At 43.4% G+C, this 24,760-nt stretch overlaps 1 protein-coding gene across 1 annotated transcript; it reads left to right on the top strand.

The window, feature by feature from the left end:
- The first annotated feature begins 790 nt into the window (after positions 1-790).
- LOC122558680 (leukotriene B4 receptor 1) lies at positions 791-23,996 on the top strand. The gene is made up of 3 exons (XM_043707467.2): positions 791-1,867; positions 6,249-6,443; positions 23,727-23,996. The coding sequence occupies exon 1, from the start codon at positions 791-793 to the stop codon at positions 1,763-1,765; it is 975 nt and encodes a 324-aa protein (XP_043563402.2). The 3' UTR covers positions 1,766-1,867; positions 6,249-6,443; positions 23,727-23,996.
- The last annotated feature ends 764 nt before the right edge of the window (positions 23,997-24,760 follow it).

The following is a 24,760-nucleotide window of genomic DNA, read 5'->3' as shown; positions in this document are numbered from 1 at the left end:
ATTGTAGACCAGCTGCTGTAAATCTCAACCAAGAAAACTTTCGACAAAAATAGAAAAATTCAGCTGCAAATTTCCAAACGATAACAGAACTATTAGAAAACATGTCCACTGGGACTTGACCAATGTAACCTCTACCATTGACTTGTAACTGGGTTACATATGGCATCCGGTTGATTAGTTGAGCATGCGACTTGACATGAAATTTCTGATGTGGATCAAAGTTTGGTTTTGGAATCACGTTCCAGGTTCTTTCTGCTTTAAGAATGTGTGTTCCAGTCATCTGACATGATGGGAACACAATATCTCGTGACTGGAACATGTCTTATGTGCTCCCATCCAAAAATAACTGAGAAATCAAAGCCTGGAAAGTTGGTGCCCTTTAATAAGCTGAATTGGTTGGAAGTGACTTCCCTTTATTGCCTGCTGCAAAGAGTCACAAATAACGTTGAGCAATACTCTTTCTCTCAAAGATGAAGAAATATTTTAGAGGATCATAAACATGGCATTTGAATATAGCAGCCAAAGCCCTAAAATAAATGTGGGGGCAAATTATTAAAGAATTCATACAACATCACACAAAGTTACAGAGGGTTGTTCAGTTGCGTTTCCCAATCCCTGAATCCAGTCAACAGCAGAAAGGGTATTTTATGTAGTTAGTGTTGATATTTTGTAATCTTAGCGCATGACACTGGAAATAGCAGTATTTGCTAACGTATTTGGCAAGTTTCATTAAGGAACTGAACTCATATAAAATACCCTGAAGTGTTGGCCAGGGCTCATAACAATAAGGATGGAATCGAACAATGCAACAGAAACAGCTCTTCAAGCAGTGGCCGGCACCATTCTTGGATTAACATGCATTGTTGGGATTCCAGGGAATTCACTTGTCATCTGGATCATCTTGTATAAGATGAAACAACGTTCACCCACTGTTATCCTGATTGTGAACCTGGCGTTTGCTGATCTGATTGTGTTGGTCACTTTGCCACTGTGGATTTATTCCATTTGCAACAGTTGGGTCTTTGGAGAAACCTCGTGCAAAGTCCTGGGCTATCTCCTTTACTGCAATCTGTACAGCAGTGTGTTCTTCATCATGCTGATGAGCATAAACCGCTTCTTGGTTATTGTGTATCCATTTGCCTCCCAGCGATGGCAGAGGACAGAGCGTGTTTGCAAAGTGGTCCTTATTGTTTGGGGTTTGGCCTTTGCGCTCTCAGTTCCCAACCTTTTAACCAGGAAAGTGGGCATCATCAATGACCACCCTCAATGCTTCGGTGGTCAGTATGATTCCAAAGGCCAGCATATATCATGCCTTGTGTTGGAAACCCTGGCTGGATTTGTAATCCCTTTTACAGTTCTGGCAACCTGTTACGGATTGGTTGCAAAACGGGTGGGTCGGATGACCTTTAAGAGCAAACACAGATCTGAAATGCTAATTATCAGCATTATTGTGGCGTTTCTAATCTGTTGGTTTCCATACCATGTGTTCAACGTGATTGATCTGGTTTCCTTGACACTGGACTCCGACACATCCAAGACGCTGACAACGGTTTCTGAGGTGGGCACCTACATTACAGCAACGTTAGCGTTTATTAGCAGCAGCGTCAATCCCCTGCTTTACGCGTTCGCTGCGCGGAATTTGCGGAATGGGTTGCGCTCGTCAGTGATGGCCAAGGTATTTGAACAAATAGCTCAGTACACCACCAATGAAAGCAAGATGGAACGCGAAGATGCAACAAATATGGAAAGTGTGGAAGGACTGTAAACACTTGCTGCGTTGTTAATAATGCCACCTCGAGAGAAAAAAAGCAGCATTGTGTCTGATATACACAGTGCAGCAGAAAGAGGAGAGCATTCGCCTTGCGAGGTAGCGGATGCCATTTTTGCATGCTTTAGAAATCCGCGTTACATTATGTACGCTCTGTTTGAATCATTTGCCTGTCGAATTTGTCCTTGTGCAAGTTGATTACGTGTGCATCATTTATATTTACCACTGAATTACTAAAAAAAAAAGCCCAATCCAAACAATTACTAAAATGTGACATTTTATGCATTGGTGTTTGAATATTCTCGCAGTTTTGCATGTCCCGCTGTTTTTCCCGGCGAGAACCGAGACAGTCAAGTTCCATGGGCTCCGCTCAGCCCTCCGCCACCTCATTATCTCTGAACTGAAAGAGGAAAGAGTTAATCCCATGTCACTGGGAGACCATAAGAAATAGGAACAGAAGCAGTGCATTCTGTCCTTGGAGTCTATTTACAGGGATCAAAGTAAGCCTTCCTGCTTATCCTGATGGGTCATGTTTGTGCTGTTGATGACCGTGCATACCTGTGGGAGTCAAAACCTGACTGCTCTCTCATCCTGCTGACTAGCGGGGGGGGGGGGGGGGGGCGGGGCGTAGACGTGAGTTAACACATTGCAAAGTACCTACTGTAAATGTTTCAGCGCATCCGACTTGAAGACTTCTGAGATGCTACACCGAAGGGAGCTAAGAAACTGAACTGCGCACACTTTTCTTCCTAATGTGGCACTGTTTCGTACCTATCCTATTATTTTGCAGAAGGGAATTTTTAATTGCAACTCCAACATGATCTGGGTTATTCTTTCCCTTTGATATGTTTATAAAATACTTCTTTATTTTCCAATCTGATTTACTGATCTCTGCACATTTTCATAGCCATTCCACTCAACTTTTCTCTTTCTCTTGGATAGTTCATTTATTTTGGTAACTTATATCTGTCCTAGGTTTGTCATACGACTCAGCTGTCACATTTTACTTTTTCGTTCAAGGGAAATTTAACGATCACCTCTCATTTATTTTGAGCATGTAATTAGTTTGTACCTTAATCCTCTCTTGTTGGACATTATTAATTGTTTGTCGACTGATTATCATAAGAACTTAAGACAAAGGAAGAGTCGATTCCTTTTCAAGCCTGCCCTGTCATTAACAAACTCATGACCGCTCATCATAACCCCCTGCTCCCGGATGGTTCAAAGATCTGTCGAACATGTCTTGAACTACTTTCAGTGACCTAGCCTTCACAACTCTGGGGAAGAGAACTCCAGACATTCCAGGAGAAGAATTTCCTTGACGTATAAATGCTACAAGAAGGATAGAAAGGGGTACAAGAGAGGGGGGGGGGGGGGGGGGGTGGCGTTTTTGATAAGGGATAGTTTTAGAACTGTACTTAGGGAGGATATTCCTGGGAATACATCCAGGGAAGTTATTTGGGTCGAACTGGGAAATAAAGAAAGAGATGATCAACTTATTGGGATTATTATAGACCACCTAATAGCCAGCACAAAATTGAGAAACAGATTTGTAAGGAGATCTCAGTTATCTGTAAGAATAATAGGGTAGTTATGGTAGGGGATTTTAACTTTCCAGAGACTGGGACTGCCATAGTGTTAAGGGTTTAGATGTAGAGAAATGTGTTAAGTGTGTACAAGAAAATTTTCTGATTCAATATGTGGATGTACCTACTAGAGAAGGTGCAAAACTTGACCTACTCTTGGGAAATAAGGCAGGGCAGGTGACTGAGGTATCAGTGGGGGTGCACTTTGGGGCCAGTGAACATAGTTTTATTAGTTTTAAAATAGTAATGGAAAGGGATAGACCAGATCTAAAAGTTGAAGTTCTAAATTGGAGGAAGGCCAATTTTGATGGTATGAGGCAAGAACTTTCTAAAGCTGATTGGGGGCAGATGTTCGCAGGTAAAGGGACGGCTGGAAAATGGGAAGTCTTCAGAAATGAGATAACGAGAGTCCAGAGAAAGTATATTCCTGTCAGGGTGAAAGGAAAGGCTGGTAGGTATAGGGAATACTGGATGACTAAAGAAATTGTGATTTTGATTAAGAAAAAGGAGGAAGCTTATGTCAGGTATAGACAGGATAGATTGTGTGAATCATTAAAAGATTATAAAGGCAATAGGAGTATACATAAGAGGGAAAACAGGAGGGCAAAAAGGGGACATGAGATAGCTTTGGCAAATAGAGTTAAGGGTGTTTACAAATACATTAAGGACAAAAGGGTAACTAGGGAGAGAATAGGGCCCCTCAAAGATCGGCAAGGCGGACTTTATGTGGAGCCGCAGGAGATGGGGAAGATACTAAATGAGTATTTTGCATCAGTGTTTACTGTGGAAGAGGACATGGAAGATATAGACTGCAGGGAAATAGATGGTGAAACCTTGCAAAATGTCCAGATTACAGAGGAGGAAGTGCTGGATGTCTTGAAATTGATAAAAGTGGATAAATCCCCAGGACCTGATCAGGTTTACCCTAGAACTCTGTGGGAAGCTAGAGAAGTGATTGCTGGGCTTCTTGCTGAGATATTTGTATCATCGATAGTCACAGGTGAGGTGCTGGAAGACTGGAGGTTGGCAAATGTAGTGCCACTGTTTAAGAAGGGCGGTAAAGACAAGCCAGGGAACTATAGACCGGTGAGCCTGACCTCAGTGGTGGGCAAGTTGTTGGAGGGAATCCTGAGGGACAGGATGTACATGCATTTGGAAAGGCAAGGACTGATTAGGGATAGTCAACATGGCTTTGTCTGTAGGAAATCTTGTCTCATGAACTTGATTGAGTTTTTTGAAGAAGTAACAAAGAAGATTGATGAGGGGAGAGCAGTGGACGTGATCCATATGGACTTCAGTAATGTGTTCGGCAAGGTTCCCCATGGGAGACTGGTGAGCAAGGTTAGATCTCATGGAATACAGGGAGAACTAGCCATTTGGATACAGAACTGGCTCAAAGGTAGAAGACAGAAGGTAGTAGTGGAGAGTTGCTTTTCAGACTGGAGGCCTGTGACCAGTGGAGTGCCACAAGGATTGGTGCTTTTCATCATTTATATAAATTATTTGGTTGTGAACATAGGAGGTGCAGTTAGTAAGTTTGCAGATGACACCAAAATTGGGGGTGAAGTGGACAGTGAAGAAGGTTGCTTCAGATTGCAATGGGATCTTGACCAGATGGGCCAATGGGCTGAGAAATGGCAATGGAGTTTATTTTAGATAAATGTGAGTTGCCGCATTTTGGGAAAGCAAATCTTAGCAGGACTTATACACTTAATGGTAAGGTTCTAGGGAGTGTTGCTGAACAAATAGACCTTGGAGTGCAGGTTCATAGCTCCTTGAAAGTGGAGACACAGGTAGATAGGATAGTGAAGAAGGTGTCTGGTAAGCTTTCATTTATTGGTCAGAGTATTGAGTACAGGCGTTGGAAGTTCATGTTGCGGCTATACAGGACATTGGTTAGGCCACTGTTGGAATATTGCATGCAATTCTGGTCTCCTTCCTATTGGAAGGATGTTGTGAAACATGAAAGGGTTCAGGAAAAATTTACAAAGGTGTTGCCAGGTTTGGAGGATTTGAGCTATAGAGAGAGGCTGAATAGGCTGGGGCTGTTTTCCCTGGAGTGTCAGAGGCTGAGGGGTGACCTTACAGAGGTTTATAAAATATAAGGGGCATAGATAGGATAAATAGACAAAGTCTTTTCCCTGGGATGGGGGAGTCCAGAACTAGAGGGCATAGGTTTAAGATGAGAGGAGAAAGGTATAAAATGGACTGAACGGGCAGCTTTTTCACACAGAGGGTGGTACGTGTATGGAATGTGCTGCCAGAGGAAGTGGTGAAGGCTGGTACAACTGCAGCATTTAAAAGGCAGCTAGATGGGTATATGAATAGGAAATGGGACTAAATTAGGTTAGGATATCTGGCCGGCATGGACGAGTTGGATTGAAGAGTCTGTTTCCATGTTGTACATCTCTATGACTCTAAGTGAATGGAATTGGCTGAAGACTGGCTTCTGTGGTACAGGGAGCTTGGAAAAAGGTAGAGGTGAATCATTCATTGGACCTGTTATCTTCATCTGTTAGTAAATCTATTAACTCTGTGAGCCTAGACTGATGGGCACATTAAAGGAGGCTTAATAAATTTGCCTCAGAATAACAAGTATGGGAAAAAGTGAGTCAGAAATACAATTAGAAAATAATGAACAGCTCAATTTGTCAGTTTGTATAGTAAAAAGGAAATGTTTGTTTGACACTATACAAACTGAGGAGGAGTTTGCAGCAATAAGATGATAATCTGCTTTCACCAGCTTTTCAGGCAGTGCATTCCTAATCAAACAGATTTAGTGTAAAATAAAATTCACTGAATCTCCCGCCTGTGCCTTTGCTTTTATTTATTTCTCCTCCAGTGGTATTAATTTTTAAACTCAGTCAAATCACATTGTGCTACGTTTTATTCAGAATTCTGGGCTTTCAATGGGGGCACCCTTACCCAAAACGCAGTAGAAGAACCTTATGTCTAGGAAGATCCAGTGTGGACATGGTGTCCGGAGCATGCCCGATGGACAGCATTGGCTGCTGAAAGCATACCAAGGGCAGGAGAGGCTTATCTGAAGCTGGTCTGAAAAAATGGAACAGGGGTTCATATAAACCATGGTTAGTGAACAAGTTTTCTATTATTAAATCTGTAAATTAAACGATGCCGTTTTAGTCCCCACCTCTGCAGAAAGAGAGAACAATGAAGATTTTAGTCTGTGCAATTGGCCCAAAGTTGTGTAGCCTCTGCAACACCAGCTCAAGAGTGGTCAAGGCCAAGGCTATGGGGAGACCCAGGTTGCAAAGTCTAGTACAGGCAACTGAGGGGATGGGAAGAGGGAAATGTGCCTTTCAGCAGAGTGGGGAGGTTAGGCCTGCGGAAAGGCTGGGAGTCTCACTGGACAGGCCGGACGGTAGTAGGAAAGAGAACATGTAGGATGGCAGAGGCAGATCTTGCAGGGTGGGTAGATAGCCTCATGGGGCAAAAGGGGCATCTGAGGCAAGCACCCCACCTTTACATGCCAAGAGCCAAGCAGCAGTGTCCTGAACACCCCTGAACACCTCCCATCAGCCTCAACAATAAGGCTGTGCTTGGCAGGACATGGCTCTTAAATATCCAGTAATTGGTCATTTGGGATAAAGGCAGTGAGGCGGTCTTGGCCTCACCGATAATCTGTAAAGTTGCAGACAGGTCAAGGACAGATGAGAGGGCTGGTTGGGCAATTTTATGGGCAGCCTCCTACCCCAACCAGCCTGCCAACCTACAAAAGCAGCCATGTAAACATGAATATGTAAGCATTTCATTAACATGGAAACTTAAGGATTAGTAACAGGAGTAGATCATAAATTCTATATCCCTTGATTTCTATAGATTCCAAGAATCTGTCAAGCTCAATCTTGAATATACAGACTGACTGGATATCCATAGCTCCCAGCATAGAAAATTCCAAAGATTTACAACTTTGTGCATGAAGGAATTCCTCCTCATTCCTAATTGAATGACCCCATATCCCATTACTATGGAGTTTCCAGCCAGGGGGAAAGAACCTCTCAGAATCTTACATGTTTCAGTGAGATTACCTTCCATATACAACTAAAACAAAAAGTGCTGGAGAAACTCAACATGTCTTGCAGCATTGGTGGAAAGAAAAGCAGAGTATGTTAGGTGCATTAGTCTGAGGTCTGGGTGGGTTACTCTTCAGAGGGTCGGTGTGGACTTGTTGGGCTGAAGGGTCTGTTTCCACACTGTAGCGAATCTAATCTAGTCAAATCTAAAGTTTCAAGTCCAATAAAACTCTTCAGACCAATGTGTGTCCTAGGTAGAGTTTATATGGGAGTGTGAGTTCAGACCATTTGGGTATTCTGCTGATTGGGAACACATATTTGTTTACCTGCAGCTAGGGTCTATTTACTTGTAATAAATCGTAATTAATTTTAAGTTCAGAAATGACTATCAGTCTGGATATAAACAGCAGGTATACTTGAGTAATTCTGCATAATTTTATAAATGAAATGATTAACTTTCATAAGGACACTGAGAATAGTGGGGCTTGATTGCCAGCATACCACTCCAGCAAGACATAGCACTTGCTCCAACTGTACAGGGTATGGTTTGGTCCCTGCATGTAAGAAAATATCGACAGACATTGGAGGTAGTTGAAAAGAGACTCATTCAGCTGATTCCTGAAATGAAAGAGCTGACTTATCCAAAACATCTGAACAGGTTAGACCTTTATTCATTGGAGTTTAGAAAAATGAAGACCGATCCTATTGAAATGTACAAGATTCAAAGGGGGCTTCACAGGGACAATATTAAGAAGATGTTTCCACTCGTCGCAGAATCTCAAACAAAGGAACACAGTTATAGAACAAGGAAACTCAGACTTAAAACTGATATAGAGTCATTGAGTCATTGAGATGTACAGCACAGAAACAGACCTTTCGGTCCAACTCGTCCATGCTGCCCAGATATCCAAAATAAATCTAGTCCCATTTTCCTGTTGATATATCCATGCAGATGCCTTTTAAATGTTGTTATTGTTCCAATCTCCACCATTTCCTCTGACAGCTCATTCCATACACACACCACACTCTGTGTGAAACAGTTGCCCCTTAGGTCCCTTTTAAAACTTTCCCTTCTCACTTTAAACCCATGGCCTCCAGTCTTGGACCCCCCTGGGGAAAAGACCTTGCCTATTTATCCTATCCATGCCCCTTATGATTTTATAAATCTCTAGAAGGTTACCCGTCAGCCTCCAATGCTTGAGCAAAAACACCCCTAGCCTATTCAGCCTCTCCCTATAGCTCAAACCCTCCGCTGGCAACATCCTTGTAAATCTGCTCTGAACCCTTTCAAGTTTTACAGCATCTTTCCTATAGCAGGGAGACCAGAATTGCATACAGTATTCTAAAAGAGGCCCAGCCAATGCCCTGTACAGCTGCAACATGACCTCCCAATGTCTATACTCAATGCACTGACCAATAAAGGAAAGCATACCAAACATCTTCTTCATTATCCTGTCTACCCGCGACTCCACTTTCAAGGGACCATGAACCTGCACTCCAAGGTCACTTTGTTAAGCAATATACTCCAGAATTTTACTATTAAGTGTATAAGTCCTGCTCTGATTTGCCTTTCCAAAATTCAGTATCTCATGTTTTTCTAAATTAAACTCCATCTGCCACTCCTCAGATCGTTGGCCCATCTGATCGAGATCCCGTTGTACTTTGAGAGAACCTTCTTCGCTGTCCACTGCACCTCCAATTTTAGTGTCATCTGCAAACTTAATAATTATATCTCCTATGTTCACATCCACATCTTTTATATAAATGATGAAAAGTAGTGCACCCAGCACCAATCCTTGTGGCATTCCACTGGTCACAGGCCCCCCCGTCTGAAAAGCAATTCTCCACCACCACCTTCTGTCTTCTACCTTCAAGCCAGTTCTGTATCTAAGTGGTTAGCACAGTGGTTAGCACTGCTGCCTCACAGCGCCAGAGACCCGGGTTCAATTCCCGCCTCAGGTGACTGACTGTGTGGAGTTTGCACGTTCTCCCCGTGTCTGCGTGGGTTTCCTCCGGGTGCTCCGGTTTCCTCCCACAGTCCAAAGATGTGCAGGGTCAGGTGAATTGGCCATACTAAATTGCCCGTAGTGTTAGATAAGGGGTAAATGTAGGGGTATGGGTGGGTTTCGCTTTGGCGGGTCAGTGTGGACTTGTTGGGCCGAAGGGCCTGTTTCCACACTGTAATCTAATCTAATCTAATCTAATCTAAGTGGCTAGTTCTCCCTAATCTGAGAACCAGTTTAGGTTCTGCCACAGTCACTCAAGAACAAAGCAGCTCACTTAATTGGCATCCTGTCCATTTCCTTTAACATTTAGTCTCCCCACCACTGGCATTCTTTGACAGCCATGGTCACCATCTAAAAGATGCACTGCAGTAACTCATCAAGGTTCCTTCAACAACAATACATGGGGTGGCACGGTGGCTCAGTGGTTAGCACTGCTGCCTCACAGCACCAGGGTCCCAGGTTCAATTCCAGCCTCAGGTGACTGTCTGTGTGGAATTTGCACATTCTCCTTGTGTCTGTATGGGTTTCCCCCGGGTGCTCCGGTTTCTTCCCACAGTCCAAAGATGTGCAAGTCAGGTGAATTGGCCATGCTAAATTGCCCATAGTGTTCGGTGCATTAGTCGGAGGGAAATGGGTCTGGGTGGGTTACTCTTTGGAGGGTCGGTATGGACTGGTTGAGCTGAAGGGCCTGTTTCCACACTGTAGGGAACCTAATCTTAAAAAAAAACTTTCAAACTTCGAAGGACAAGGGAGCAAATGCTTGGATATATTACCAACAGCAACTACCCCTCCAATTCATCGTAACCTGAAATCTTTAACTCATTGTTCCTTCACAGCCACTGGGCCAAAATGGTTGAACACCTTCCTTAACTTACACCATATGAATAGATGAGGTTCAAGAAGGTGTCTCACCACCAACCTTTCAAGGGTAATGAGACCTAGCTAGCAATGCCCACTTCGCCCCTAATGAATAACGAAACATTGCTAACATTCCAGTTGAAGATTGGCCAGCTGGGTTTTTACCCACCCCTGTCCAGTAGAAGCAGCATAAAGTCGAATTATTTGGCAACTGTATGTTAGTCTTTGCAAATTTTAAAGCATTAGTGCATTATTATTTTCTTCTAATTAATATTGCTTTTCTAGCAGTGATGTCCATGTGCTTTGTCAGTTATTACAGTTCTGCAATCCACAGTTTGCTGTTGAACATATGGCACCTTCTTTATGACTTGGGTTGCTGATTGCAGAGATGAAGCATTTTTAGGGAGTGTTAAAGCAATATCTAGGATAGGCAATTAAAGTTGATGTAGATTCTTTTCCCTACAACTTGTATGCTCTTGCATGCAGACACACTTTTGACATATAGCAAGATTTTTTTTTTCTGGCTAGGGATTTGTTGAGCCAGCATTGCACTCAGAGCAGCGTTACTACATTTCAGGCAGGCAATTCCTATTTTTAGTAGATCAGAGAATAACTGGGTGAGTGAGAATGCTGTCCTGTTTATTTACTGTGAGAATCTTAGTAAAAGATTCTAAGTGAGATGATAGTTAAGGTTAGCAAAGGATGTTTATTGCCAAGTTCAGGGCTTCCAGAGTTAGTTATTTAACAATGATGTGGAGGTGCCAGTGTTGGACTGGGGTGGATAAGATTAGAAGTCACACAACACCAGATTATAGTCTAACCCGGTTTATTTGAAATCACAAGAGACAAACTAAATGACTGGAATAACATGAGAGGTGTAAGAGTCACATACCAAGGGTCTAACCAGAGTACTAAGTAATCCAACACTGTACAGATTAATTAAAGTAGAGAGATCATAAGAATTTATAAAGGTGATGATGTCAAAACAGGACAGTACGGAAGATTTTACAGATAAAGGACATTGTGATGGGGTCACATGTAGTGCGACGTGAACCCACGGTCACAGTTGAAGCTGTCTTCATGGGTATGGAACTTGGCAATCAGAGTCTGCTCCAAGGCATGGTATATTGCCGAGACCATGCAGACACGACGACAATGGATGAATGGATACTGTGCAACAATCACTAGACAGGAATGTTCCCTCCCAGTCAGGGAACACTTCAGTGGTCAAGGACATTCAGCCTCAAAGGTGGCCTTCAAGATACACAGCAGCGCAGAATCACTAGGCAGAAACTGATAGCCAAGTTCGGTATCCATAAGGACGGCCTCAACAATGATCTTGGGTTCATGTCGCACTTCATGTACTTCCAAATAAATTAGTTGGCCTATAATCTGGTGTTGTGTGATTTTTAACAGAATTTAGAGGCAGAGAGATCAAGGGCAGAGCAAGCGCTGTTCCTTCGTCAGGTAGCTAGTGGGGCAGCATCATGGACATAGAATTTATAGCACAAGATCAAAATGTTATACAACTGATGTGATGTATTTAACAAACCTAGATTGCTGTTAAGTGTTTAATCACTTAGAATGGGGTTGCAGGTTTCAAATCATTAATATGTAAATCCCAGAACTTATTTTAAGTCAAATTCCTGAGATAACTTAAGATTTTATTTAAAAAATGACATCTCAGCACAGACACTGCAGTAAAGGTGTGAGGTTAGAGTCTGTCTGTATCCCAACCTTGAGTCAGACTGGTTCTATTTCCAAAATAGGAATTGATAAAATGTCACATGGACTGACTGCCTATAGATTGTGTGCTTTTTGAACAAAATAGAATTAATCTGCAAATTAGATAATAGACTTATATGTGTATGTGTGTGTGTGCGCGTGTGCATGTGAGGGAGAAAGAGAGAGTGCGTGTGTGTGTATGTGTGTGTGTATGTGTGTGCGTGTGAGAGAGAGAGAGCGTGAGTGTGAGTGTGTGTGTGAGAGAGTGTGAGAGTGTGTGTGTCGGAGAGAGAATGTGTCTGTGTCTGTGCACGTTTGATAGACGGCATACAGATTTGTATTTGTTTGTTCAATACTTCGCATCAGTTGTATGACACTTGGATCTTTTACTATAAATTCTGTGTCCTATGATCCTGCTCCACTTGCTACCTGATGAAGGAGCAGCACTCTGAAAGCTTGAACTTCCAAATAAACCTGTTGTACTATAACCTGGTGTTGTGTGATTTTTAATTTTGTTCACCCCAGTCCAACACCAGCTCCTCCACATTATAAATTCTGTGTCTCTCTGTTCTTCTCTCCCACTCCACCTGACAAAGGGGCTGCGCTCCAAAAGCTTGTGATTTCAAATAAACCTGTTGGACTGTAACCTGCTGTCAACTAACTTCTGACTTTGATTAATTATCATCATTGTATACTCTGAAGAGATCTTGTGGTGCAGTGGTAGCGTTCCTACCTCTGGGCCAGGGAATCTGGAGTTGAATCCCAAGACAGGACTTACTGGCCATGGAAGATGTATTTGTAACATGGCCAAACAGGTGGGTATGTAAATCTTTCTGATATGCTGGATGTCAAGCGGTTTGAGCAGGAGAGTGTTTTGGTCAGCCACCCTATGGAAAGCAATGGGAAACCACTGGACCCATCAGCATGAACCAATCCAACAGAAATCCATGAATCAATCCTTGGAAACAAGAATGGAAGAAAGGCAGGTAGTACACTCCTTAAATATGCGTGCATTGGAAAACAATCAAAATTTCCCTTTCAGTGGACTGGGACAGCACACTCAAGCTGTAAGTGCCTTCCAGGAAAGTTACAGTTAGCTATCACTTAAGCTTTCAAAAACCCTAAATCCCCCACTGCATGTGTGATATCTTTTGCTTATTTTCTCTACAACTGAGTATTGGGCAGTGTTGCAGCATATATAATAACGTGTGTTACAACCTGCTCCTGGGAAAGGGTTTCCAATTCATTACAATCCTCTGTGGGAAACCTTAAATTGTTATACTCCTTAGTGAAGAGGGAAGAACTGGCTCCTCTTCTTTATTCAACAGCCCCTCACCTTGGTTGGTCACACAAGGAATCTCTTTCCTCGTGGATTCCTTTCGCTGTTCCATTGTATTTATGTTTTAAAAGAAGCCAATTTAACCAGGCTTTCTTGGGTTAAAAAAAGGTGAGTTTATTAGTTACTTAAACGCAAATAAGAATAACAAAATACAACACAAATACTTTGGAAGTGAGAAATGAGGAAACACAAGAGTTAGAAAAAGGAGAGGTATAAGAATCAGTCTTTGGCTTGTTTATGATGGATAGATGGGGACACTTTGCAATTGTTACGTTGTGTGAGTCCAGTCATGCTAATGTTGGCAGCTGAATATTTGGTCTATAGGTTCTTGGTTCTGCAAATTAGCTGAAAGGAATTGTCCTGTTCCTTTTTCGGCAATGGCTTTGCTGACTTGCAAATTACTGACTTCCGGTAATCAACAAGAAAGAGAGAGCTCTTTTCTTTTAGCTACAAGTTCAGGGTGCCCAGTGGATGCTCTTCAGCTGCAACCTTCTCAGTATAAAGCAGCCCTGTAGAACTTCACCACCAATACACTGAGACTTTAGGAAAGGAAACTGCCATCCTCATCCGGGATGGCCTACATGTAACTTCAGACCCACAGCAATGTGGTTGATTCTTAATGGCTCTCTGGGCAAGTAAGGATGGACAATAAATGCTGGGCCAAGCCAGCAACACCCTCATCCTGGGAATAAATAAAGAAACTTTGTTGCAGTTGTTTTTATAACTATGTCCCTTGTGTATCCCTCAAAGGGAAAACACTAGCATATCTTCCACCACAGTTACATCACGTTCCACCCGCATTCTGGGATATAACTCAATGGTGATGGTTTCTGTTGAGTTCGGTTTCTGCATCACATCTGTTCCTTTGAAGTGTCTCTGTCTGAAGTTCGTTGACACCTTCCTAGTGTGACATTCCATGGTCTCAAGATGTAGTATAGTCCAGGAATTTTCCAGGTCATCACTGAATTACATTCTTAGTTTTTATCCCCAGCTATTTTTGGCATTAATGTCCTTCTTATTTTTTTTTCTCAAAACAAACTACTGAGTGCTGAAGAAGCTGACCTCACTGGAGGACCTGCCACTGAGGCTCAGATAGCTGACTGGCAATGTCTCCAAAGGTCATGCTTCTGTCATGAATCTTTATGCCATGCCCTGGAAGGGAAATCATGGGCCATGGTGCTTTCTGTGTTCTGAACCCTTTATTTCCCTTCTGCATAGTCTGGGCTCACTTATGTATAACCCTTGACAGCTTCATAATTTGCTTTGGGTTCTATAAAACAGAAATGTGTAGATTCCATTGAGTGTGTGCCAGGCTTTTCATCCTACCTATATATTTCCATCAAATTTCCTTTGGCTGTTTACTCCATAAAGTATAACTTCAGTTTTTCTATAGTCCCTTAAACCTTCAATACTAAAGCTGTAAGAGCAAGATCCTTAACAGCATTGATGTACAGAGAGATCTGGGGTTCCCAGTCCAATGCTCCCTGAAAGTGGTCACAAGTAGATAGGGTGGTAAAGAAGACATATGGCATGTTTACCTTTATTGGTTGGGGCATTGAGTACAAGACTCAGAATGTCATGTTGCCGCTTTATAAAACCTTGATTAGGCTGCACTGAGAGGATTGCATCCAATTCTAGTCACCACGTTACAGGAAGGTGTGGAGGCTTTGGAGAGGTGCAGAAGAGGTTTACCAGGATGCTGCCTGGATTCGAGGGTATGAACTATAAGGAGAAGCTGGACAAACTAGAGGTGTTTTCTCTGGCGTGGAGAGTGGGGTGCTCGAAAAACACAGCAGGTCAGGCAGCATCCAAGGAGCAGGAGAATTGATGTTTTGGGCATAAGCCCTTCATCAGGGAGGGCTTTTGCCTGAAATGTCGATTCTCCTGCTCCTCCGTTGCTGCCTGACCTGCTGTGCTTTTCCAGCACCACACTTTCAATTCTGATTCCCAGCATCTGCAGTCCTCACTATTTCCCAGTGTTTCCCCTGGAGTGGCAGAGGCTGAGGGGCGATCTGATAGAAACTTCTAAAATGAGGAGAGGCATAGATAAGGTTGACAGTCAGAATCTTTTTTTCCCAGAGTTGAAATATTTAATACTGGGGGCATACATTTAAAGTAAGAGTGGGAAAGTTCAAAGGAAATGTGCCGGGAAGTCTTTTATACAGAGAGTGATAGGTAACTGCAACTCATTGCCAGGGATAATGGTAGAAGCAGATATGATAGGGGCATTTAAGAGGCTTTTGGATAAGCACATGAATAAGCAAGGAATGAGGGATCTGGACCATGGGCAGACATAAGGGATTGGTATAATCTGGTGTCATGACAGCATAACATCGTGGGCCGAAAGGCCTGTTCCTGTGTTGTTCTGTTCTATGCTCTTGAACCCTTCACATCCTTCTGGTTACCAGCAGAATGATAAAACTGTTTTAAACAAAAACAGAAATTGCAATTTCTGTTTTTGTTTCTGATTTATAGCATCAGCAGTTATTTTGGCTTTTATAAGACGGTTTTATACAAAGTTCAATAAAACTTTCCTTTTGTACTCTTTACCTCTGTTTATAAACTCTATCAAAAATATAGGTTTCAGTATGACACACTTTACAAGTACGGCTTTGTCAGATAATTGCACTCATTCTGATTGTTCATGTAACATAAACAAATGCACTTTGTTGAAGCTGGCATTATATGAGTAACTCACCTCCTGACTCCCCAAAGCCAGTCCACCATCTCCAAGGTACAAGTCAGGAGTGTGACGGAATACTCCTCCCTCACTTGCCTGGATGAGTGAAGCCCATCACTCAACACTCAAGAAGCTTGACATCATCCAGGACAAAACACCTTCTCCCCACCACTGTGATCAGTATTACATTCACAAGTATCCACTTCCTCCACTACTGACTCGTATTAGAATCTGTGTGTACCATCTACAAGAAGTAATGCAGAAATTCACCAAGGCTGCTTTGATAATACTTTCCAAATACTTGACCACCACCATCTAGGACAAGGGCAGCAGATGCATGGGAACACGGCCACCATCTAACTTGGAAATATATCGCCACTTCTTCAGTGTTGCTGGGCTAACATCCTGGAATTCCCTCCTAACCATTGAGGGTCTACCTACAGCATATGGACTACAGTGGTTCAAGAGGGCAGCATGCCACCACCACCTCAAGAGCAATAAACACTGGTTTGGCCAATGATGCTCATTTCCTATGAGTGGATGAAAAAAAAATTAATTCAGTTACAGCAACAACACCCACACTGTGAGCTCTGCTGTCTCACTTAAATCCAGTGCAGAATATCTCTGGTACAGTAAAATCGATGCAATGTTTGAAACATCTCTTCCTGTCAGGCTTTCCGTGATCAGGTTTTTCAGTGTAAACTATTATCCAACTTTAGCTAATGTTGTGACACTCTTGACTGATTATTTTTGATTAAAGATATTGCAATGTCATCCTACGGCCACAGAGGAGAATAAGCATCTTTTCGACTCTCATTCACTGTGAGGACAGACTTCTACTGATAAAAGTCTTGCTTGCAAAACAGCCTTTCAACACAATGCCTACTGTGTTTTCACAATATGCCTGTGTGACAGAATGTGAGTGACTAAGGGTTCTGCATTTCACACTAAACTTTTCTAAGCACCCCGAGTGGTTTAGTGGTAGGCGCTTTGTTAGTCCCCTGCACTAGACAAGCCTCTCTCCTGCTCCTTTACTCCTATCTGACAGGCCTGATCTTGTCAATTCTAATACATCCTTCTGTGGGTGGCCAGGAATACGAATCCTTTCACTCGTTCTGGCCATTCCTTTTATGGTCTGTCTCCTCCCAAGAGGGCCCAAAATACGCAACAGTAGGATCGAGCTCTGAAATCCCCAAATCACTTGAAAAGAATTCACACATAGGGGGTGACCAAGCAGAGAATACTTGTGCTCACAGACAGAATAAGGAATTGGTGAGGATGATCCTCCAATGACAGGCTGGTACCCTCCCATACTCACTGCTGATAGGCTCCCTCCTGAACCTTTCAGCAATAAACGTGGGACAGAACCAACCTGTGATTGGAGGAGCAGTGAAAGTCAGCGCTGCCATTGACAACGTCACAAGCGGAGCCTTGTTGAGAGCCAATGTCTCATCACTGGTGGGGTTGGAGGGTTGAAAACCAGTCTCTGAGGCCTGGGTGCAGAGTTCTGAGACCCGAGAGCTGGGGCTGAGAGGCTGAGAGTCAGGGGTGCGCTGCTGAGAGCTGAAGGGGTATCGAGGTCTGGGAACTGAAATGCAGGAGCAGGATAATGAGAGCTGGAGGTGTTGGGAGGAGGGGAGGAAATAGTATGGTGAGAGCTGCCTCCAGCTGAGATGGGGGTCCTTTTTCCCAAATGCAAGAATTCCATTTGATGGGACTGGATTGGGCTTGTTCGCCTGAGGAAAGCAGGGGGTAGGAGAAGCTGTTGGCTGCAGCAGGGTTTAGGGAGAGAGAGAGACTCAAGTGCATGCAAGTGGAGAGAACGAGGCTTCAGGAGGTGTGGGTGGGGAGGGAGACTAAAAGAGCATTATAATAGAAAGTGGGGAGAAGGAGGCTGCAAAGGTGAAAGATCTGTTTTAAATCGGTCAAGAATAGAGTACTCTGCTAACCGGAATCCATGAAAGTGTTAAATTATTGAGGTGATTCATTCCTTGCAAATGAATGTGGAATCTCTAGTTTAAGGCAAGGTGACTTCAACAGCTACCATAATTGGGGGAAAAAAACCATCTAGAACATCCTATAGCTATGAACATGGCCAATTGTGAAATTTAAATCTGAGATTGATGCCCAAGACCTAGTCAATTAGGTTGTAGTTGTTTGGTTAATATTTTGCTATGGCTTTACCAATCTGGGAAAGTTATGTTTGGAGTGATGGCTTTTCATGTGGAGAAGTCTGTGTTAGTATTTAAAAAAAAAAACATTTTTATTAACTTAAGCCTGTTGTCTTATACCAACTTAAATATTATGGTGTTCTAGAAATCAGTGCTTCCCTTGCATGACTTGCCTCTTATGGAGAATTGACAATTATTTTGCTTCAGTGTCAGCTGCACAAGTGAACAGAAATGCAGAAGGTATTGTTACCGAACAATATACTCAGAGAAAATGATTACTGTTTGAAAGAGATATGGCCTGGTGTTGCATGATCCCACAGCAGACGCAATTTCCAAACCTGCCAAAGTTTGGAGCATTTTCCCTCTGGTCGGAATGAAGTTGCTGCAGCAATTACATGAACAACGGAAAACTGGGAATCAGCAACTGTCACACCACTGCAAACTGCAGAAAAGCTGTCTTATGCCATTGTCACATTGATTCCAGGCACATTCCACTCTTGAGGATTAGAGGGTGTTTTTTTGGGGCAGCGATAGTCTCTCTACTGCTGAATCACTGCCTGAATCTAGGTTTAAGCCTACAAGTGTGCAATAACATCTCAACAGGTGGATTGGAAAGGTGTAGGTAGATAGTTTTATTAACAGAAAGCTGTTATGAATACTCATTGTCATGAAGCATCTGACGAGAGACACAGTAAGGGAGACAGAACAACGCATGTCGAAGTCGAAATTGCATTGAGTTTTTTGGAGTGTTTGTCCCCTGAGGATTAGTGAGTTTTCTCACTATTTCTGACTAAACTCGCTGGATTGATTACCTACTCCGCCCCTGTGGCGTCCCTCGCCTCCAATTCTGGGCCCATCCTACAATGTGCCATTCCCAGAACAGCCTGCCACTCAGTGGATATCTGCCAGCAGGCTGGCACCTCCTGTGTCTGTACTATCTTTAAAAGGCCGCTGTGTAGCTGGATGAATTCTGGCATTCTGAAGCCTCCCCGCACCTCAAAGGACAGAGTCAGAACATGGTGGAGAAGGGGAAGATGGACCACAATTCTCCAATTGGGACCTGGAGATCCTAGCAAGGGAGTGCTGCAAAGAAGAGGAGCCCTCTTTCCGAAGGACTGGCAGTAGAGGCTGTGCCATCAGGCCTTGCCAATCTGGTCTGAGGTTGTCACTTGGCTCAGTCCCATTTCCAGCGCACAAACAGCCAGCAATGTCACTGGAAGATTAATGACCGTTTCAGCCCTGCCCTAAGTGTCAGACTTCTCTCTGCTTCCTCTCACTCACTCTCTATCTCTGCTACTGCACCCATCTCCCACCAAGGCTCATGCTCTGCCATTCTCAATACCGCCTGTAACATCTTCCCTCACTCAGTCGCACCACCCTCCCTGCAGCCTCCCACCCCCCTAACCCTGCATGCCCCTTGCGCTGCCTCCTCAGTCCCCCAGAACCCCTCATGACCGTTCCCCCACGTGCAGGAGGATTAACAGCTCTATAATCTAACGCATTCATTACAGGAGAGGATAGCCCATTACATGGTAGGTAGAACCCTGCTGGCGTTCCTGACATTTAGCTCCTCACCCTGTACCAGGAAAGAATGGGACCACTCCTGTGGGCAAAGATGTCCATGTTCCAGCAAACAACTAAGTCCCACTCTGCGTGTGTTTGTCTCCCTCCTATTAACTGTGCTGTTAGTTGCACACTATTTCTAACCGTTGGTCACGGTGCCTTCTTCCACGTGTCTTGCAGATACCAGCAGTATCTCTCCCCTCTCTGCAGAGATGTACTTTGCTCCGCTGGAAGCCTCCTCCTGAGGACAAGATAATGACTGCAATTGTGGCATCAAGGAGCCTGAGTGAAGCTGGGCTGAGTGGGAAGCAGTGCAGGGTTGATGTAGCGCTGCCATATGGCAAGGCCTGACGAACATCCTCTTAACTGAGGCCAGCTGACCAGCAAGGCAGGCTGCCTGAATGTGCGACTGCTCTTATTGCAAGACAATGTAGGGATGCTGTGGGCGTGCCAATATGTGCTCAGTCAGCACAAAGTTAGCAAGCAAGCAGACCTGGGTATATAGCCTGGTCCGGTCAGTGAGCTGGGTGTCGGTCTGGTCAGTGAGCCAGGTGTCGGTCTGGTCTCTGAGCCGGGTGTTGGTCTGGTCAGTGAGCTGGGTATGGGTCAGGTGTGTGAGGCAGATGTTGGGTTGGTCAGTGAGCCGGGTGTCGGTCTGGTCAGTGAGCCGAGTGTTGGTCTGGTCAATGAGCCAGGTGTGGGTCAGGTGTGTGAGGCAGATGTTGGGTTGGTCAGTGAGCCGGGTGTCGGTCTGGTCAGTGAGCCGGGTGTCGGTCTGGTCAGTGAGCCGAGTGTTGGTCTGGTCAATGAGCCAGGTGTGGGTCAGGTGTGTGAGGCAGATGTTGGGTTGGTCAGTGAGTCGGGTGTGGGTCTGGTCTCTGAGCCGGGTGTAGGTCAGTTGTGTGAGGCGGATGTTGGTCCAGTCGGCCTGGTCTGGTCAATGAGCCGGTGACTGTCCCACTGTAGCCTCTGCATCCTCATTGCCAGTGCACCTTGCAATGCCAGCCTGTGTTTCCAGAGCACACTGCCAGGGAAGGTTACAGGATTATCATAACCAGACGAGAGAGTTCCTGTATTCCTGATGAAGGCTTTTGCCCGAAACGTCAATTTTACTGCTCCTCGGACGCTGCCTGAACTGCTGTGCTCTTCCAGCACCACGAATCCAGAATTCCAATATACTTTGTCAATGGATGGATTCTGCTAATAATTATTCCATTTTTGTCTCCTGTGCAGTATATTCTAGATTGTAAATATTTAGAATCTATCAAAATAGATATAAAGAAAATAATAGGTCCATCCCTTTTGTTGTGGATTAATTTGCTCAAAGGTCAACACAGACATGGAGCTACATTTATAAATAAGTGAAGTTGTTGAACTAATTCCTGTCTGCTGTTCCAGCAAAAATAAAACTTCTTTATGATGCACTAGCTTTTGGTAACACAGCCCCAGGTCTGGTGGGAAGATTGGAGGAAACATGGTCTATTATCCCCCTCTGGAGCTGGTATAAGTATTGAATGTAATCTTCTATAAGTAATTGCGTATGGAGGATAGCTTGCTGAAACAGGCTCAAAAGTGCACATTGTCTTGTTTTCTTCTGGGATGGGATGGAACCTGTTTTACTGGCTGTTCGCGAATCTTGTGAGCCTCAGCAAATATTTTTGTTTTATTCAAATATCCCATATCTCAATCCAAACTTCTCAACAAAACAGACCAATAAATCTCCTCCCCAAATGTTAGGCTATGAGTTATAGGAATTCGGTTAGAAATGGACAGTGTTTTATAGAGTATTGTGCTCTCTGTTTTTGTCTGATTACATACCTATAAAGTTCTTTAAGATATTTTACAACATTGAGGGTGCTAACATAATTATGAGTTGTTGTATATTTTTGCTGGAGTGAGTGTTTTTTTTTAGGTTCTCTCATACTTGGAAGGTAAAGTCCCTAATCGGTAGTGCTAGATCAGAAAGCAGAAGGGTTTATGTTTTTCCTGTCATTTCTGGGATGATCTGGCTGGTTCTGACCTGGATAGTATCAGTGGTGAGTACAATAGGGATTTACACTCCCAAGCTCAGGGAACGTATTGCAGGTTTATCCAACATTTCAGTGACTTACCTTGCAATGTGCGAATAGATGAACAAGGATGGTTGGGGAGGACAAGGATTCAGCTGTGATGACATCTCTTGGTGTCCCTTGTTGAGGTCATAGAGTCATAGAGTCATAGAGATGTACAGCACAGAAACAGTCCCCTCGGACCAACTCATCTATGCTGACCAGATATCCGAAGTTAAGCTAGTCCCATTTGCCAGCATTTGGCCCATATCCCTCCAAACCCTTCCTATTCATATACCCATCCAGATGCCTTTTAATATGTTGTAATTGTACCAGCCTCCACCACTTTCTCTGGCAGTTCATTCCATACATGCACCACTGTCTGCATGAAAAAGTTATCCCTTAGGTCCCTTTTAAATCTTTCCCCTCTCACCCTAAACCTGTGCCTTCTAGTTTTGAACTCCCCCACCCCCGGGGAAAAGACCTTGTCTATTTACCCTATCCATACTCCTCATGATTTTATAAACCTCTATATTATCACCCCTCAGCCTCCGTCACTCCAGGGAAAATAGCCCGTCTTTTCAGCCTCTCCCTATAGCTCAAACCCTCCAACTCTGGCAACATCCTGGTAAATATTTTCTGAACCCTCTCAAGTTTCACAATGTCCTTCCTATAACAGGGAGAACAGAATTGCATGCAGTATTTCAATAGTGGCCTAACCAATGTCCTGTGCAGTTGCAACATGACTTCCCAACTCCAATACTCAATGCATTTGATTTCTGCTGTCTGTACCTTGTATATGCGTCCTTCTTATTTTTGACCAAGACCTCAATTTCTCTAGTCATCCAGCACTCCCTACACCTACCACATTACCCTTCACCCTAACGGGAACCTACTGTCTCTGGACTCTCATTATCTCATTTTTGAAGGCTTCCCATTTTTCAGCCGTCCCTCTATCTGCAAACATTTGCCCCCAATCAACTTTTGGAAGTTCTTGCCTAATACTGTCGAGATTGACCTTCCCCCAAGTTAGAACTTTAAGTTTTAGATAAGGTCTATCATTTTCCAACATTATTTTCATACTAATAGTATGATGGTCGCTGGCTCCAAAGTTCTCCCCTACTGACCCCTCAGTCACCTGCCCTGCCTTATTTCCCAGTAAGGGAGAGTTGTCCTGGAAATGGGCCCTTAGCAGTTGTTTGTACCTTTTATATAGAGGGACAAATTTGACTGTCCAGCCTAACCATGCATGATGCTGGAGTTGTACCTTGCATTGTAAACACCTGTAATTCAAATCATCAACAAATGGCTAATAAATTTATGGTGAGTTTGTAATTAGAAGATAAGACAAAGTGATTAGTGACACAATCACACGTTGTTTTTGCTCAAACAAATGCATTAGCTGGTGAGTGAATCATAGTACAGGACAAACATAGCAGTGAGAAGACAGAACTATGCTGAGGATTCATGACGTGGATATAGCCATAAGAACCATGCCAATCAAAGGTGCTATTCTTTCATTCCAACCAGCTCAAAAGCAGTTTGCAAATATAGCCAACCAGTTGGGCAGCTTGTTGGGTTGCTGGGGGTCTGTATTGTATACACTGTTTTTTATGTACTGTAATTGGACTGTCTTGTATATACTTGTTATTGTTTCTGTTTTGTGGTGATTGAAACTGGGATTTGAGGTTTGTCGTCATTTTTCTGAAAACTGGTTGAACGGTAATGTTTGGGGCCTGGTTTTGCCATTCCTCTCCCTTGTAAAGCTGCTGTTTCTCTGTATACAGCTGTTAATGTTAACTGTTTTGTAAACTGTGTATTGTTTAATAAAATAAAATAGCCAACCAATGACACTTTGATTTATTTTCTGTAAGACATCAATCAAAATGAACTTCAGTGTTGTCTGAAAATTCCTGATCATATTGCCATTCCTTCTACTTTTGGCTAGGTTCCAGTCCCCTGATGTCTGACATCGCTCACCAAGTTATCAGGTTTCAGGCTCGCAACTGAGTGACAACAACTATCCCCTTCAGAAGTAGTGCACGTGAAGGAGATATAAAGAAGTGTGGTTCAAATTCTTGATATAACGGTGTTATCTTAGACAGGGGTCTCGTTGCTGCCCTATTGCTGAGCTGCTGGTATTCTGTTTGCAGACCATTAACCTGGTTATTCCAATGGGAGATGTTGTCATATTTCATTTGTTCAGTTGCTGGGGTGGATCTTGAGTTGATGTCATCGCTTAAAATATGCAAAGGAGCATTGGTAGTCTTGTTAAATGAGAGAACATGTAAAGTGGGCCCTCAACTCATTCCCACTAGTTTTACATTATCACACAAAGTCAAAAAAGGTGACATGGCACAGAGAGCTGACACAGGATAAACACACAGGCACTGTCAGGAATCTGGGCATGGTCCTTTCATCATGTGGTGTCTGTTTTCACGTGCGAGCGACCTTGTTAGTGGAGTGAAATCCCTTTGATTATATAAAAAGTCACCTGATTACACAGTTGCCAAATCCGTGCCCGTGTTTGTTCTGTAAATCTCCAACCTGCGTGTGAGAACTTGAGAATGCATTCCACCACAAAGTGTCGACCAGGATATTTCTGCTTAATCCAATATTTAACAGAGACTTCAGATGGGCCTTTTTTCCCCAGAATAGAGAACTTGAAAATTGTTAATTTAACACCCATTTGTAGAAGTGTTGATGTAGTTGTGGATCTTTGAGTCAAAGCTAAATAAAAGACTTTTGAGTTTAAAAGATTACTATTTAACCCTTGGCATGCCTGCAGTTTTATTCTCCCAAACAGACAACACGTTAATGACATTAGCTCCAGTATCCTAAAAATATAGGTATCCAGATGTCAATGCCTAGCGGGGATATTGGTGAAAAATTAGTCCAAAGACTCCACAAAATGTTGGACAGATTCAAATTCCAGTTACTAAGCTCCTGTTATTCATAATACTCCTGCTCAGCACACGGGGT

The sequence above is a fragment of the Chiloscyllium plagiosum genome, unplaced genomic scaffold, assembly GCF_037043375.1.
Source record: "Chiloscyllium plagiosum isolate Xiang-an unplaced genomic scaffold, Cpla_swu_hap1 HiC_scaffold_17, whole genome shotgun sequence".
Lineage (NCBI taxonomy): Eukaryota > Metazoa > Chordata > Chondrichthyes > Orectolobiformes > Hemiscylliidae > Chiloscyllium > Chiloscyllium plagiosum.
Note: the sequence above shows the minus strand (reverse complement) of the source record. Positions and strands in the feature narration are given on the sequence as shown.